This window comes from Leptopilina heterotoma, unplaced genomic scaffold (genome assembly GCF_015476425.1).
Source record: "Leptopilina heterotoma isolate Lh14 unplaced genomic scaffold, ASM1547642v1 Lhet_201, whole genome shotgun sequence".
NCBI lineage: Eukaryota > Metazoa > Arthropoda > Insecta > Hymenoptera > Figitidae > Leptopilina > Leptopilina heterotoma.
The window spans coordinates 587237-607043 of NW_025110916.1; the positions used below are offsets into that span (position 1 = coordinate 587237).

The 19807-nt window shown below is 27.9% G+C and overlaps 1 protein-coding gene across 4 annotated transcripts in view; it reads left to right on the forward strand.

The window, feature by feature from the left end:
- The window catches only part of LOC122501095, a 532769-nt gene that overhangs the window by 75983 nt on the left and 436979 nt on the right, over window positions 1-19807 (forward strand). For all 4 annotated transcript variants that reach the window (XM_043610362.1, XM_043610361.1, XM_043610359.1 and 1 more), the window contains one exon: window positions 14067-14497. In XM_043610362.1, the coding sequence (XP_043466297.1) occupies window positions 14067-14497 (431 nt within the window). The remainder of the gene's footprint in view (window positions 1-14066; window positions 14498-19807) is intronic.

Here is a 19807-nt window from a genome sequence, read left to right on the forward strand (position 1 = left end):
CGCTGATTACGAATTTGAAGTCTGATTTCAAAAATTCAAAATGGCGGATCCAATATGGCGGATGACTTTTTAAAAAATTGATCGGATTCGCTTGAAACTCGTTACTCGGGGGTTTTCGGGGTCGCTGGTTACAAATCCGATGTTAGTTTTTCAAAATTCAAAATGGCGAATCTAATATGGCGGACAAAATACAAAAATTGTTCAGATTTGCTTGAATCTTGTTACTCGGGGGTTTTTGGGGTAGCTGATTACGAATTTGATATCAGATTTTCAAAATTCAAAATGGCGGATGCAATACGACAGATGACTTTTTTAAAAATTGATTGGATTCGCTTGAAATTTGTTACTCTGCGGTTTTTGGGTTCGATAATGACGAATCTGACGTTAGATTCAACAAATTCAAAGTGGCCAAAGTATAATGAAAGACTAATTTTTTTAATTTACTCAGGTTTGCTTGAAATTTGTTAGTGTGGTATTTTTAGGGTGGCTAATTACGAATGTGAAGTCACATTCCAAAAATTCAAAATGGCGGAATTATTATACTCTTTTTGCTCTGACTCTACCAGTATCAACTTATCTATATTTCACAATATGTGACAGGAAAATTTAAAAGTGATCTATGGTACGAGAAAATTGATGTTAGTTTTTCAAAATTCAAAATGGCGGAACGAATATGGCAGACGAAATTAAAAAATTAGTCGGATTCACTTGAATTTTGTTACTCTAGGGTTTTCGGGTCCACTGATTGCGAATCCGATGTTCGTTTTTAAAAATTCAAAATGCTTGGTATAAAATAGCTATAAGAATTGGTAAGGATATTTTTTACACCTCGTCTGCCTTATCGATTCCACCATTTTGAATTTTGAAAAACTAACATCGGATTCGCAACCAGCAACTCCAAAAACCCACGAGTAACGTGTTTCAATCAGGTTTGAGATATTTTGAAAAATTCGTCCGCCATTCTGGATTCGGCATATTGAATTTTTTTAATCTAACGTCAGATTCGTCATTATCGAACCCAAAAACCGCAGAGTAACAAATTTCAAGCGAATCCGATTAATTCTTAAAAAAGTCATCTGTCATATTGGATCCACCATTTTGAATTTTGAAAATCTGATATCAAATTCGTAATCAGCTACCCCAAAAACCCACGAGTAACAAGATTCAAGCAAATCTGAACAATTTTTGTATTTCGTCCGCCATATTAGATCCGCCATTTTGAATTTTGAAAAACTGACATCGGATTCGTAACCAGCGACCCCGATAACCCCCGAGTAACGAGTTTCAAGCGAATTCGATCAATTTTTTAAAAAAGTCATCCGCCATATTGGATCCGCCATTTTTAATTTTGGCAAATGGACATCAGATTCGTAATCAGCGACCACGAAAACCCCTGAGCAACAAATTTCAATCTGATTTGAGCAATTTTGAAAAAGTTTGTCATCTTACGTAAAATAAGAAAAAATTTTTGTCCTTCAAGCGCCATTTTAAATTCAAAATCGAAAAAAATAAAATTTAGAAATGAATATTTTTCAAGTACAACTATCGGGAACACGTTTTTGATACTTTTTGTTCTATTTGAAAAGCGTTAAGACACAGAAAAAAATTCTTTTGAAAAAAATTACATTAAAAAAAACTTGACTTTTTTTAGTATTTTTGAAAAAACAAGGGTTAAATATCTTTTTTTGAAAATTTTGACCACACCATTCGAAAGAGCGACCCCAAAAATAGTAGGGTATGGACTTTTAAAAACTTTTATGGCTTTTTTCTACTAAGTGTAAGAGATTGAATTTCATGTTGAAAAGTAGCACATCTCGTCGTTAAAGGGTTAATGGCATATAATAATTGCCAGTATTGGAGCGTAGCTCGGCCCAATAACGGCACATTATTGGCAAAGTTCATTAATCTTTAATGTCAAAATTCTATTGCCAGTGATGTGACTATGATCGGCCCAGTAAAGGCACATTAGTGGCACTTTAATGGCTTATTCGTCTGAAAATCTTACTGTTCTTCACTTCATCCTTTAATAAAACTAACATAAGACTATCTCTCTTCAAATTTAACCATGAATTTCTTTCTCTTTCCAAAATAAAATGCATAAGAATTACTTTATCTACACACTAAAAAAAGTCTTACTTTCAGCCTTTTTTTAAGGCTGAATTTAAGGTGTAAACGGAGTCAGTCCCGTTAAACAAGGACAGACTTATGTGAAAATACATGGGCTGAATTTAAGGTGTAAACGGAGTCAGACTTTTTTTCCTGTGTAATTTTCATATCCACACGTTCCTAAATAAGCATAATTGTCTTATTTTATTTTAGGCCCAAAAAGATTTTAAATTTAAGAAAAAACGAGATGTATGTACTTTAAGATTTTGTTTTTACAATGTATGTCATTTGTGTGAAAGTAATTATTTAGTTAAAAAGATTGAATTTGCAAGAACCAAACTTTACTTTAAAACACTAAAATTCTGAAAATTCATAATGTTGAATCTCCAATCAGCATTATTTGTCAAAGGTGAGAATTTTGTTATGCCTAAGTCAAGGTTAAAAACATATATGTACTACTCGAAGCTGTTACTATATGTACTTTAGCAGAGTGCAGAAAAGTGTGGCAGTAGGATGCGAAGTACCGTTAGGTGGACTCAAACTATTTTTATTTTCATAGCACTACACTTATTATTTGTTACAAGAGATTTTAGAGTACATTGTATACGAAATATTCAAAAATATTAATATTTCCTTTTTTATTATTGGTGAAGTAATTATTAATAATACTTGATTTAATAGACAAAATTGTAAAAACTCTTTATATCACAATATATTTATGATCATATAATAATATTATATTACATTACTTTAGTTCACTAATAAATTTGTAAATTTGCATTGAAGACTTAATTGCAAGTCATCAATTACAAGTTTAAAAATCTGCCATAAAATGTTTCAATCTCATCAACACACATGGGTAGCTCCATGCCTAAAAAATCAAAGTTGTCCCCTACTTCTTCGATTTTGTTGAAACTTCGAAATTTTGAAGTGGAATACATGCCAGTAAAAAACCCTAAATCGATTTCGAAAAATTTTGAAAAATTTTGGATTTACGAGGTTTTTAAAATTTTTTTTGAAATTTTGAAAATGGTATATCTCAAAGGAAAATGAATAAAAATTAATGAAATTTTCAGGGAATGCTTATTGTTTACAGACAATTTAAGAAAATATTTTATAAAAAATTTTTATTTTTTTTTAAACAAATTATTTAAAAAATAATTTTTAAATAAACAATTTTTTGAAAAGTGCCATTTTTTTTTGCTTTTAATAACAATGATTCGATTCCCACTTATTTCACGAGTGTTTTCCAAAAAAAAATCGATGGAGGGTCTGAAACTTTAGGAGATATTGAATTTTTTGTCCTGGCGCGCAACCGTAAAAAGCGCATTTTCAGGCTATACTGTACATACAAACTAATGTTCAAAATCTAGGTATAAGTCGTAAATTTTAACCGAATTAAATTTTTCTTTTTGGAGAATGTCAGGCAATAAATTTGTAAGAATACTGTGCATTTTTTAAATTTATATTTGTTTAAACAAATTATTATTATTGTTGTTAATTACTAACTTTTTACATATTGTACCTAGAGAGGTGTATTTTTTCCAATTTTGTAATTTACCGGACCTTACATAAATACAGATGCAGATTTAAAACATAATTATTAATGTTTAAGCAAGATTTAAACAAATTATTATTGTTTATTTCTAATTATTTACGGAATAGTATACTAGAAAGATGCAGTTTTTTCTAATCATGCAAATTTACCAAACAAAGTTGTCCCCTAGTTCTTTGATTTCTATGAAACTTCGAAAAATTGTTACAGAACACATGATAATGAAAAGTGTGAAAACGATTTTATAATTATTTGTTAATCACGATTATAAATATTAAATAAATAACAAATTGATTATATTGAAAGCTTTTAAATTTAAATACTTTCGGAGACATTGAGAATAAAAACACTTTATTGAGTTTACAAAATTAAGTAAAATTAACTTTTGGAAAGCAAAATAACACAATTAATATTTAATTTAATTGTTATTAACAATTATTTAAACAATTTTTTAACCAAGTCAATTCTTATAAACAATTATTTTAAACAGATGAGTTTTAACTGAAGTAAATAATGATATTATTATTTAATTTGTCATATAAATTTAAGAAAATTTATTAATTTTTTGATAATAAAAAATTTTTATAACAATAAACCGCAACACAACTAACACACTTATCCTATCGTTAGTAGGTATGCAATATCATTATTTACTTCGTCAAAAATATTTCATAAAATTTATTAAATTTTTGTTGCGAAAAATGATTATAACAATAATTGTTTTAAAAAACTATGTTTGTTAAGCTTTTATTCCAGAGCTATAATAATAATAATAAACTTCTGATTTCATAGAAATCAAAGAACTAGGGGACAACTTTAATTTATTTGACATGGACATACCCAGATTAAAATTAAAAGTACAAATATTACTTAAACAATTTTTAAATTTTAATATTTAATAATATTAATAATTAATAATTATTAATTAATTTTTAATTATTATTATTAATTAATTTTTAATTATTATTATTAATTATTTATTATTAATTATTAATTATTTATTATTAATTATTATTATTAATAATTTTAATATTTTTATTTTAATTTTTTTTTTTTTTAATTTTTTTTTTTTTATTCTTATTTTTGTTTAAATTATAATTTTATTTTCAATGTAAATCGGAATTTGAAAAAGTTTGGTAAATTTGCATGATTAGAAAAAACTGCATCTTTCTAGTATACTATTCCGTAAATAATTAGAAATAAACAATAATAATTTGTTTAAATCTTGCTTAAACATTAATAATTATGTTTTAAATCTGCATCTGTATTAATGTAAGGTCCGGTAAATTACAAAATTGGAAAAATACACCTCTCTAGGTACAATATGTAAAAAGTTAGTAATTAACAACAATAATAATAATTTGTTTAAACAAATATAAATTTAAAAAATGCACAGTATTCTTACAAATTTATTGCCTGACATTCTCCAAAAAGAAAAATTTAATTCGGTTAAAATTTACGACTTATACCTAGGTGATTTTGAACATTAGTTTGTATGTACAGTATAGCCTGAAAATGCGCTTTTTACGGTTGCGCGCCAGGACAAAAAATTCAATATCTCCTAAAGTTTCAGACCCTCCATCGATTTTTTTTTTTGGAAAACACTCGTGAAATAAGTGGGAATCGAATCATTGTTATTAAAAGCAAAAAAATGGCACTTTTCAAAAAACTGTTTATTTAAAAATTATTTTTTAAATAATTTGTTTTAAAAAAAATAAAAATTTTTTATAAAATATTTTCTTAAATTGTCTGTAAACAATAAGCATTCCCTGAAAATTTCATTAAATTTTATTCATTTTCCTTTGAGATATACCATTTTCAAAATTTCAAAAAAATTTTTAAAAACCTCGTAAATCCAAAATTTTTCAAAATTTTTCGAAATCGATTTAGGGTTTTTTACTGGCATGTATTCCACTTCAAAATTTCGAAGTTTCAACAAAATCGAAGAAGTAGGGGACAACTTTGATTTTTTAGGCATGGAGCTACCCACATATCAATTAATTTTTTCGTTTCAGAAAGTTTTGTAAACACTTTTACTTTGGTCTATACATTTATCTTACTTTAAAATATTATATAAATATTATAATATAATTATATATTATTATTATTTATTATTATTATTATTTTATATTTTATTTAAAGTGACCATACGTCCCGGATTGTGCGGGACTGTCCCGGATTTTTCCCCTTTGTCCCGCAAAGGCTAGCGTCCCGCAAAACATCCCGCATTTGACATAAAATGTCCTGCATATCCCGGAAAATAGTTAAGAATATTCTGCATCTACAGGTTAGCACAGTAGCGTATATAAGTGTGAGAGAGATAGACTTCGTGATATTTTAAGAAAAATTCAATCGTCAGAAACATATGTGATTCAATGTTACAAAATAAGCATAATATAAATATGTAAATGTCATAAGACGAGCCTTTGTTTCAATTCCGCTCTAATTGACTCCTACAAATTCCCTGATTCTTTTTTCTTGTCACAAATGACCTTTTTTTTGTTTACTAAATCATATAAATAAGCGGGTGTCCCGCATGGACACTATTTCCATATGGTCCCTTTAATTTTATTATTATTATTATTTTTATTTTTTTTTTATTTATTATTATTTATTATTTATATTATAATTATTCAAATATTTATACTAACTAAATTCCAAACAAATACTGCATGAATTACTAGATTAATTAATCCAGTATATTTTTCCCTTTAAACAAGAAGAAATAAAATTTTATATGTATGTACTCATATAATCTTACACGCGCATGCGTCGACCTTCCCAGCTGTTGAGTGTCATGGCGACCATGGAGACGCGTCATTAGATCAGAAGCGTGTGTTTTGCACTGTGTGATTATAAGTGTTGCTGTTTAATATGTTTAACTTTCACATTTTTTTTAGTTTCTTGTAAATATCTTTAACCAATAAATATTTATCAGTAATAGACAATATGAATTGACCAAAATTAGTTTAAACCCACACACAATAAATGTTTAGCGTTAAAAAGACATTTTATTAAATTCAACTAATGTTTGTTAAATCACAAAAAAATAACTTTAATATTAGTCAAATAATCTTTTATTTTTTTCTCATTCTGGTTATAATTTAATAATGGTTTTTCAACTCTTTAAATCTCTACCCAGCTGAAAAAAATCGTCTGGATTTTCCCATGGACTTTTCAGGTAGAAATTCATATGGAGATTTGAAACTATCCACATGAAATCCGCGTGGATTGCCATGTGGATTTCCGCATGGATTTTTTTATATTCTTAATAAACTCCAAATATGAACGAAAACCTCTTTAAAAATGCAGAAACTAGTAAGTGAGACCCCTACGGGGTCTCAGAATTCAAATTTAATGTTTATTTTTGAAAATATTTAAAAATAAAAGAAATAGAAAATTTCCATGTGAATGATTTCAAATCTCCTCATGGATTTCTGCGTAAATTTCCATGTGGAAAATCCAGACGAACTTTTTCAGTTGGGTAATTATTTTTCAACATAATATTACTATTTCTCACGTGGCATATACCGTGTGGAGAATATTAGGATATCCCGCGCGAGTCTCGCATGGGATGGAAATTTGGATACCCCAGGGATATCTCTATTTTCAAGCGAATCCAGTCGATTAAAAATTTTCATGTCCGTCATATTGGATCCGACATTTTTAATTTTTAAAAATTATCTACAGATTACTATTCAGCGACCATAAAAACTCCCGAGTAACGAGTTTCAATCGAATTCAGTCGATTTTTAATTTTCATGTCAGCCATATTGGGTTGACATATGTCAACCATATATAATGTCATATATCTCCAGTCAGAACAGACGGAATCAAAAATTCAAACGGATTATTAAAATATCTAGGTAAGTGGTTACCCAGTAAACGAAAACTAATTGAAATGAATTAAAAAGAATTCACAAAGAGCTTTCGTGAATCCCGCTTTGTGACAAATACGAATTGGAGCCATGATGCAATTTTCCTGAATTCGTGAAACTGTATTGAACTTCCGAACCTTCTATCCGTACCAATTCACTGGACAAGTTTTGAGCCTTTAATTTTTTTTCAATTCGTTAGCACGAATTCAATGCATTCCTTGGCCATTTCTTTCGAATGCGAATTCGTTTGGACAGTTTGGTACATATTGAATTAAATTCAATTGAATATACAAAGAGATGAGTGAATCCCGCTTTGTGACAAATACGAATTGGAGCCTACCAAAAATGTTAATTCGTTTCAATTCATTTGAATTAGTTTTTTTTTACTGGGTACAGCCTGAACTAACATAAAAAAATTACATTGAAAAATAACAAAATGGCGAGCTTTTTACTTTTTTAACCCTTCTTTTGCAACTAAAATTGTTTAAAAAACAGGTTAAAAATTATAATTTTAGTTCAGGCTGTAATCACTTACCTATATTTTAATATGCCGTTTAAATTTTTTGATTCCGTCTGTTCTGACTGGAGATATCATGTCAACCAGATTTTCGAGTTTTTTTACAGTCGCCATTTCTTCGCTATTAACAACAAAAAATATAGAAAGAAAATTTTTTTATTTAATTTAATATATGTGTAACAATATGTAAAAATTTTAAAATGTTTAAATAAATTTCACTATGAAAGAAAAAATCTTCAAAACACGTGCAAAAGACCCAGACTGTCCCCTTAATCCATTGATAAATATGTAATATAAATGCAGAAAACTGCGAGAGAATAGGTGGGTTGCTGAGCGACCCACTATGATGCAAAGGGTTAAAATGTGACTTCTAAAGAGCCTCGGCAAAAAATGACTATATTTCCTGTTTGGAAAATATAGGGGGTCAAAGTTGACCATGTCCAATAAAAAATATTTATCGATTTCACAGTTATACTCGAATATTAATTTCCAAAAATACTAATCGTATTTGGCATTCAAATTTTGCAACAATTTATCGGATTTACTTGAAACTCGTTACAGAAGGCTTTTTGGGGTCGCTAATTACGAATTTTATGTTAGATTTCAGAAATTCAAAATAGCGGACAAAATATGGGGGATCAGTTGATACCCCCAAGTAACAAGCTTCAAGTGAATTCGATGAATTTTAGCAAAACTTGTCCACCATATGGAATCCGCTATTTTAAAGTTTTGGAATTTTACATAAAATTCGTAATTACTGACCACAAACGCCTCTGAGTAACGAATTTCAGGTAAATATGTTGAATTTTGCAAAACTTGAGTTTCATAGTAAGTACTCCATATTGGATAGGTACACAATTTTAAATTCTTATAATTAAAGAAAATGAATTTATCATTCGGTCGTGGGCTCGTATCCCACCATGCTACCGTTTTTTCTCAATTCTTTGATAATTTTGAAATTATTAATTAATTTCGAAAATATTTTTCACATTAAGCAGGTTTCTGTATTAGGGCAGCTGTGCTGTCGATACATATGAAGCCCATGAGCTTATTTAAGAGATTTATTTTTTATATTGATTTGGAAAAATTGTTAACTTCTTTAATAGGGTGTTTATGTGGTCCGCAATAGTTTTCCTCAACAATAAAATTATATCATGATGCTTCTTGGGCCCTGATGTGGTTTGAATCAGTAGTCCGGATAACCTAATTATAGCACACGAAATAAACCCCCTATAATGGTTCCAGTCAGTGCCGATAGGGGCCCTAATATTATACATACACAACATAACCTTCGATTCTTGAAAATTTATTACAATAAAAATATTGTCACAGAATATTGTGAATGATTTAAAAAATCAAGGAAAGAATGAAAAAATGTCCTAGAATTATTCTAGTACTAGTATGGCAACGGTGTTTTTAAATTTTAACCAAAAGTCATTTATTCAGTTTATTGCAAAGTACGTGAAAAATTAATTGACTGCGCTCGAAAATTCTGTAGAGTATGCGCACTGTGCGTTTCTTCCCAAGGTTTCCACTTTTGTATTAGTTTCAAGTGAGAGTTGCTGTTCTTTTATGAAAACAAATAGTGTTAATATATATTTGTGTTCAAGAACTGACTTCCAAAAAAATATTTTTTATTTTGTGTTTCTCACATAACAGAATGATACATATGACTGAGTTTTCAGTGAAATGTCATGTCTCACAGGTTGTGAAAAATTTCGCCATGTAGTATATAAGAACGATTCGATTCGTACTTTTAAGTGTTAAGTGTGTGTCGGTGTGTGTTTATATTTAAGTTATACGCGAATACATGTGTATTATAGGTTACTTCGCGAGTGAGAAATTATTTTTTTCATTTTACAGATTTTTTTGACCGTCAGCAATGAAATTCTCAAGCAAGGTGCTAGAAATTTTCATTGACTGCTTTTAGAACTCTCCTGCAAAAGTCCTAGAATTTTTCTAGTACTTTGTGTCCTATCCAAAAGTCAAGCACTGAGGCAATGAAAATTTCACGTACTTTTTTTCCGTGTATACAACTTTTCTCTCCATAACTAAAGTTATGGAGAGAAAAATTGTATAGAGGTTATATCGGCAACATATTTTAAGAATTCAGAGGTACAAATATTTCAAGGACGCTAATAGGGCCCTAATGGGGGCTAGGGCATTAAAAGGGGTTTCTGCTTCGGGCCACATTAGTTTTCCACTAACGGACCCTACAATATTTTGCGTAACGAAACTGGTGGGGTCCCTAGCAATTTGACCTATTTGGCCCCTAATATTAAAAGGGTAAACTTCTACGGCCCCTAACAGTACCACATTGCAATTTCTACACGGGACCTAATCTAATTCGCCTAACATACAGAGAAAGTAACGCACACTGTAATCGACGGAACGCATATACAATTCATATCGAGAAAATAAGTCTGTGTTCTTATATACTAATCCAACAATTGTATTTCCGCTTTGAAGAAAATTTGTATGCATTTTAATGCCGTTTTAAACAATATTTGTTTGTTATACAAAATTGATAAAATTAATTAATTACTTAAAATTAATAAGGTCAATTTTTGAAATGAACAGAATTAATTTTTATCAAACAGGATTCTTGTAATAAATTATAAAAATGTTTGACATAATTATAGAAAAATATAATATTATTATTATTTCGTAAAATTATTTATTCTTTTTATTTAATGTTTATTTAATTATTTAATTTAATTAAATAATATTATTTAAATAATTTAATTATTATTTTTTTAATATAAAAAAAAATTTTACACTAATAGAAGTCATTTAAAATTTTTTGCATTAATTAAAAATAATTATATAAATATTAGGAAATTTAAAAAAATCTTCGTAAATCTAATTCAAATATTTAAAAAATTTCAATTTAATTTCAAATCTTAATTAAAAAAATAATTACACTGAGAAAAATATTAATGGTCAATATCTGTGACAATGAAATATATAAACATTTTGTTCAAATTTAAAAGACTTGTTCAAACATAACCTCACATTTACAGATAAAAGAGAACCAGGTGGAATGACGGCGGCCATTTAACTCGAACACATGTATAATATTAGATTAAGTGGTTATGTGTGACTACACGAACAGCGGTACTCGTTTGTATGCGTGCAGTTCTGATAGTTTGACATTCACTTTTTCAACAACTATTTTTTCTCGTACACCATAAACGAGTTTCTCTTAACTTGACTATTAAATGTTGAAAAAAATAAAACATGTATTATTATCAAAACTTCTAATAAATAAGAAATTTCGTCTATTTGGGGCGTTTCATATGAAAACGACATATGATGTTTTAGATTTTTCTCATATTATCAGAATTGAGAGTGATTAGGTAAAATTTTTTTATTTTGAAAATAACTTTTTCTTGCTTTGAGTTACAAAAAATTGTTCTGAACATTTTTTGTGCTCAAAATACTAAACTTTCAGAAAAAAATTACTAAAAATAAAAATGATAAATTTTAGGTTAATTTGTTTAAACAATAAAATTTGTTTTTAGTATTTAAACCCTTTCTCCCTGTTTCTCAGGTCTAAAAAAAATCATAAATAATGTTGATAATATAATAAAACTTTCCTAAAATTTTTAGCTTGGCGTTATTTTTTGTTTTCGAGAAAAAAATTCCTAAAGATTACAGTGCAAGCGCTCCGCTCATCGAGGAGCTGTCCACCAGGTGTACAAAAGCGCCAATATTGGAGTTATTATTGAATAAGGATATAGAAATGTTAATTTATACATTTAATATATTTTAAATATTTAATAATTTAACAAAAAACGGTATGCTGCCCCCGAAAATAGTGCAATCCAAGACGAAAAAAACCCATATTTTAATTTTAAAATACGTCAACTGCAACTCCAGAAAAAAATTTGTTAATTAAGCAGTACTAAAAAATTCAATTGTTAATAACTTTAAAAAAAAAATTTTTTTTTATTAATATTTTCAGGGATTCTTTTTAACCATATTAATAGTAAAAAAACTATTTTGGTTCAAAAAGAAAATTTTTTAGTTTTAGGTGATCCGTTTGAGAAATTCTGACCCGTAAATATTTAGAATATTTAAATTTAGAATTTTTTTTAATTGAATTAAAAATCAAAAAGTAATGTAGGAAATTACATGTAATAATTTACAATTTCTAGTATATTTTTATATACCTAATAATTCAACTAATTAATTAAAAATTATAAAATGTTATTAAATAATTTTGTATTGTATTCACTTTGTTATGTACATATATATTATAATGGATACAGAAATTTTCTAAAAATATTTTTGATTGAATTTTTTAGTGCTTAATAGAAATTTTATATTAAGGGGACATTCCAGTTCAAAATGTCAATAAAATCGATTTTTTTTGTTTTTATTTTCAGATTTCTTATAGTGTCAAGAATACTCTCCTAAAATATTATTGCAAAATTCGAAGTAAAACAAAAGTTATACATCCTTATTCTTCGTCATGTCAAAGATGTTTTCGTATGCGGATAAGCAATCGAATGATTTAAATGTTTTCTCATTTGCATTTTTTAAAAAAGACAAACAAAAATGTATTTGGTGTTGCTGATCACAAATTAGATATCAAATTTTAAAAATTCAAAATGGCGGATCCAATATTGTGGAAAAGAAAATTTTTTTATTTTAATGTTTTTTTTCGTTTAATTTTTTTTTCGTCCACCATATTGCATCCGCCATTTTTAATTTTGAAAAAATGATGTTTTATTCGTAATCAGCGACCCCAAAAACCCCCCGTAACGATTTTCAAGCAAATCCAATGATTTTGAAAAAATATGTCCGCCATATTGTATCCGACATTTTGAATTTTAAAAATCTGATTCCACATTCGTAATTAGCGATCTCAAAAACCCCCGAGTAACGATTTTCAAGCAAATCCGATGATTTTTTAAGAAAAATTTCGAAACTTATGAACAAAAACTTTAAATGCGTTTTTCTTAAAATGTCTTTTTTTGATCTGGTAAGAGTGATATCTCGAGTTCTTCTGAAGCGATTTTAAAAAATCAAACGGCTTTTCATTCAGCGTCATCATGCCTATAAGTGGAACCTCAAAAACTGGAAAATTTCCAACTCCCTTTTTTTATAAGAGAAATTCTGAATTAAAACACCTTTTTTTTGCATATTTTGGGAAAAAGTACTTTAAAAAAAGGGGGGGAAGAAAATTCCACTTTTTTAAGGTACCACACCTAAAGAAAGATCTAACGAAGAGAATGTCTTTTCGTTTTTGGTTTTATCTGTTATAGAAAGTTTGGAATCGATCTTACCACCGAAAATGGGCATTTTCGAAAATGGCGTATATCGCCGCAATTTTGAAATAAAAATGAAAAATTTTCTTTTTACAAATTCTTAAATAAATTATTTATTACATGTAAAAGAAATTTTTTAAATAAATGTCATAGTTATTTGAATAAAATATATTAAAAAAGCCTTCTTTTTGCCTGTTTTGAACTGGAAAGTCCCCCTAATTGCATGAAATAAATGTGTTAACTGCAGTAAATCTTAATATTAAACAAATTTTCAGTATTTTAAAAGAATTAATTTGTCTAGTTTTTCTACAGAACCGTTGACCAGAATTTATAAAGTTGGGCTATATAATAACTTGATGAAAAAAGCGTGTCACTCTATTCCAGTTATTAGCCAGTTGGCTAGTAAAGTAACTAGACAATTTCAAGCGCGACTGGACAGTTCCTTTATAATAACTAGGACAAATTTCTTCTAGGCTCGTTCTCCACTCGTTGCACAAAATATATACATACTATCATCAAGACTACACTAAGAAACTTTTTGTATTTTGTCAATATTTCTAACACTTTATGTTTAATCATTTATATTGATTATTTTGTAGAAGAATAAAATTGAACCTAAGTAATTTTAAATTGTAACCTAAAAGTCGAATTTCTCAAAAAGGGCACTTTTTATTTAAAATGTGTTAAAAATGACTGTGTAACCGAGAAATGAATTAATATTGTTCTATTTGCAGAACTACCTTTGAAAGGAGATAGTCGCTGTCCGGCCTACGAAGGGCAAAAAATATGTCCTAATAGAGCACCAGGCTGTAATAGCGATTCTGAATGCCAGACGTCTAATGAGCGTTGCTGTAAGACTGCCTGTGGCAATAAATGTGTTATGGGAGAGCTGACAGGATGCGAACATTTAGCCCTTGCTGCTACCAATAGATTAAACGCTTTAAGTCCAACTAGAAAAAATCAAACAATACCAAAATGTGATAACGTCACTGGTGAATTTGAAAAAATACAGTGCAACGCTGAAGATACTTATTGTTGGTGTGTTAATTCATTTGGAGAAGAAATACCTGGAACTTCTGTTACCAACAAATCATTTATTGATTGCGACAATCCCAGGCCTTGTCCAGCACACACCTGTCGCATGCTTTGTCCATTAGGATTTGAGGTATTATTAGAAGATTGTTTTAAAATATTTCAAAAATATAATTTATATTAGGTATATTAAACTAAAGTTTAAATTATGAAACCGTTCATGTGATAACATGAATTCTTTCTCTGTGTGTGGTTTAGGATGTTTTTAACATCACCTACTCATAGTGGGAAGAAATACTGTGTTTTGGACAAAATTCTACCGACAACACAAATCTCCAACAACTAAAATTTTCTTTTTTTGAAATACTAAGGAAGGTTTTTTCTACACTGAGAGACCTTTTTGGGACTGTATAGAGGAACAACGTATGTGACAGCAGCTCCACTATGGTTTTGGTGTGCTTCGGTACAATTTTGGGTGCGTGACAGTCCAAAATGTTTGTGAGCAGCTCACCGAAGTAGTGCCTTTGGTTTGTAGCTGAACAACTTTTGGACTGTCACGCGCCCAAAATTGTACCACAGCAACCCAAAAGTATAGTTCTGTAGCGTTCCACCAAAATGGTCAGTAGTAGCCTATCGAATGTCTGATGCTGACCCAAAGGTCTCTCAGTGTACAAGCATTCACTGCTATTAATTTTTGCAACATAACCTCCAAAAATTAGATTCATTCAAATAGTGAGCGAAAGTTACCTATGGGGGATTTTACGCCAAGTGATCCAGGCCTCATGCGTTTGCACGTCATACTTTGGTGACTTGTATTTCTCTTTAAAAAAAAGATGTGAATTTCACAAAATATGTTTTGGAAAGGTTTTTAAGTGTACTTTTCAATGGATATGTTAGTTTTAAAAGAAACAATTTTTTTTGACCTTGAAAATTAAAAATTAATTTTAATTTCCATTTTTCTGTAAAATCGGTATTTTTTTAAAACTTTTTTTTATTTAGAAAGAAAGCTGAGCTTTTTTCCAATCGAAAACGTTTCTTCCCAAAGTGGGACTAAAATCATTAATAAATAAAAAATGACATTTTCTTTCGCAGTAAAACAATGACGCGCCGCGCTCTAGCGCGCTGATAATTAATAATAAAAGATAAATAATAATGAATAATTAAATAATTAATATTAGAATAGATATTAAATGTCAATTCAGTGAAAATTTTTAGAAAAATCTAAAAATTAAAAAATTTTGTTACAATTTCGTTATATTTTACTAGAAATATTTGATTTCTAGTGACTATCCACATGTTTTGAAAACTTTAAACTTTCCTTGAATTTTTTTTTTACATAAAAGAGTTTATAATCAGAATTAATTTTAAAACAAAATCTTCCATTTTTCTCTTATTTTTAACAGTAATTAAAATTTTTTGGAACAATTTAATTAAATTTTTAGTAATTATTAACATTCGAAGAACTTTCTCAGAATTAGTTGTTAAAAATAATTAATTTTGCAAAAAATTTTAAGTAGTAAATTCTAGAAAACTAAATTTTACATTTTGGAATAGATACATTTTCATAAACTTCAAAACTTAATTGACTTTAAAGTTTCAATTTTTACAAATATTTTATTAAAAATAATTAAAATAATTAAAATTTTGTAAAATATATTACGATAATAATATTCAAAAAAATTTAATTTTCAAAAGTGTTTAATAAAAATTTTAGAAAATAATTCATTTTAAAAAAAAAAATTAATTTCTACCAATTCAAAAATTAGTGTATTTGACGACAAATTTCAATATATTAGCCAAAATATCTCTCTATTTTAAAGAAACTTATTACTGTTCAAGGTAAAATTTTTTTCTTGCGAACAAATGTCAAAATTCTATAATTTGGAAAAACAGAAAAAAAATTTTTTTTCAGATTTTTCTAAAATTTTTTACTGAATTGACATTTAATATCTATTCTAATATTTAGTATTTAATTATTCATTATTATTTATCTTTTATTATTAATTATCAGCGCGCGAGAGCGCGGCGCGTCATTGTTTTACCGTGAAAAAAATGTCATTTATTAATAATTTTAGTCCCACTTTGGGAAGAAACGTTTTCGATAGAAAAAAGCTCAGCTTTCTTTCTAAATAAAAAAAATATTTAAAAAAATACCGATTTTACAGAAAAATTAATGTTACGGCCGAACTCCATAACTTTTTCATATTGTTAATATATTTTTTTTATTATACTTAAACTAAAATTACATGCAACAATTACACACAACATGAAGTTTTGTCAAATATTATAAACACATTTACACAAAAACAACCCTTTGTAATTACACAAAAGGGACATTCTTCTTTTCATATTTTTTAATCCAAAATATTTCAATCGCATAAAAATTTAGTTCTATTTAAATAATAGATTTAATGAAATTTAACATTTCTTTGAGTTTCACAATTTCAAGGTGAAAAACCTAAGAATATAACAGGGTATTTCTTAATAAATTCCTTTCTTGGACAAACAGTTTGTTGACCCTTTGAGAAATAGTTAGAAAATATAAAAGTAAATTGATCAATATAAGGAGTGGTGCATCCAAGTCACTGAACTCGGATCACGCCACTGCCTAAATCTGCAAGCTTGCAGAATTGGCTTGGCAACAATTGATTGAAAGACGATTTAGTGGCCACTAAATCGTCTTTCAATAAAATTGATTGACACTGGGAAATCTGGGCAGTTTAAGCGAGGCAAATTGGCCGTGTTGATCGTAAAGATCAGAGTTAAAGTTTGCATCCCTGAGCAAGGGATTTTCTCAAAAGTTATAAGGGTTTAATAAGAAGTTTGATCAGAAAAGTGCATTTTATTTGAGAATAATATAAAATAATTAAAGAGTAAAGAAAGGTTGATTTTAAAAGTTATATTCAAATATAAAAATAATAAAAGTGACAAGTGAAAAATAATTAAAGAATTGAAAAAGAATAATGAAAATAAAGTGAATAAAAAAATAAATATAAAGAATTTATGAAAGAGATATAAAATAAAATAATTAAAACAGAATATTGAAAAAGTCTAGTATCACCAAAAATAAAATATAAGTAATTCTTAAAAAGAATATTAATTTGAACATATTTTAAAGTCAACCTTTATTTACGGGGTTTAGATTTTGATAGTTGTGCAACGGAAGGGATACTAAATTTCATAGTTAAATATCAATCTAGTGAACCTAGATTAGGTATTTCTTTGGTTTTCCGGAGAAACAACTTTAAGTTTGCAAAGTCAGAACACTTCATTGGATTATTATTTCAAAGAGTTTGGATTACTAAATAGTGAGTATAAAAGTCTTACACATCATAACACATACACATTACTATTTCATTCACACGTACAGAAGTACTCTTTTTACACACATAAAATTAGAAATATTTGTATTAGGGACTTTTAGGTAAAATACATATCTTATTGTTACTATCTTAATTTTGCATTTTAATTTTAACATCCCTTAAATTTTCCTATCTTCTCTTTTTTCACAAGAGTAGGGTTCTCAACCTTTTAGTTGAATAAAAACTAAATAGAGGGGGAATCCACTACCTTAACAATTTCTTTTGTCCGAAGGACACGTGAGTTAAAGTTTTAAAAATTAATCTTTTAAAATTTAAATATTAAATTTCTAAATCCTACTTTAACAAACTGGTGGCAGCGGTAGGATTCTTTCTCTTTATTCTTGAGAAATAGAAGATAGTAAAAAAATCCAGAAAATAATTTTAAAAAATATATACATATTTGATTATACACACAGGGTTACACTATACACATTAACACAAAAAGGTTAAAACATATTATGAGATATAGATATATATTTATATGCATTGATTTTCTATTTTATAAAAAGTGTCTATATGTTTCTTCACAGGAGAAAATATACAAATTTAAAAAAAGTGTAGTAAAAGATATTTTTTTGTTCGCTAAAGTTGAACACAGGGAACAGTAACTACCCTTGCGACGGCAAGCTCTGGTTTCTTAAATAAACCACACTTAATTCCCTGACATAACCTTGCCGGAAGTGTGCAGCCACTTGGGCAAGTGAAGGGATTAAAAAAAACCGAAAAACAATATCGTGTAAAACAACGGTTTAAAATAAAAATTACCTTTTTTTAATTAAATAAAATCTTTTATTAAAAAAATAAACTATACAATTTTTTATGTTTAAAATAAAAAGAAATCAAATATTTAAAGATTTAATAGATAGAAAATCGCAAGTAAATATTATTAAAAAAAATTTATTATTTTAATATAAGTAATATAAACTGAAAAAAAATTGATAAACGAGAATTGACATAAAGAATAAAAACCAAAGAAGCAAATCGAGGTTCAAAGTTCGAAGAAACCCAAAAAAGAAGCCTCCGTCTTAAAGAGCATCAACGAAGATAAAATTCGGGAATTGACAAAAATTGTTTGCATTTTTAAAAACTTCAAGATTAAAATTTAATTTTTAAATCTGTTTGCATCCTCCGATTTCCTTTAAAAAATTCCAAAAAAACTACTTCCCTTTAGGCAAATTTTAAGCCTTGTCCTGTCGTGGGTATATGATTTTTACTATTTTTTCAGAATTTTTTTAAATTATGGAAATTTAGTATTTACTCATTCAGCCGCTGCATTATGCAACAAACTGATTTTACACGATTCAGTTTTGCCTAAAATAAGAGAAATTTCTACATAAAATAGTATTGAAATACTTAACGCGTTTCGCATGTCCTCTGTCGTGAGTTTTTGTTATGAAAACTTAGTGAATTATCTCAACAATCATACCAATGGCGTATATGTGATATAGACGAGAAAAAAGTATGGCTAAAGTTCATACTATACTATGCAGAAATTACCCTCAGTGTAATATCAATTAAAATACGATTCCTTCAAAAGTTTAGTGATCCAAAAGAATAAATTTTTTAAAATGTTATTTTATTGTTTTATAAAATTAAATAACAAATCTCAAATATAGGTTCTTGATCATAAATATAAGAATCATCTTAAATGATTTTTTTGTTATTGAATTAATATAATTTATTCTTTATGATTAAGGTTTTCCCCCTAATTAATAGATATTTATTTTCTTATCTTTCTTACATTGAAAAATTAATATTTTCCAAAAAAATGTAACATTTTTTTACATTTTTATATTATTTTATAATCCTGATAACTCTATTTTAAAAGATTTTCTAAACTCTAAATCCTTTTTTCTTCTTCATCCATTCTTGCAACGGCGTTGGAGGTACGCTAAAAAATGCAGCCGCTCGAGCTAGTCTTTAATTGCCATTGAATCAACAAATTTCAACCGCCAAGAGTTATACAAATGGGTTAATGCAGACAAAAATTTACCAAACGTTGTAGCTAAATTTTCAACTAATCAAAATTATGAAAAAGTAATTGAAGCTCTCAATATTCGATGCTCAAAGGCTTAAACAGT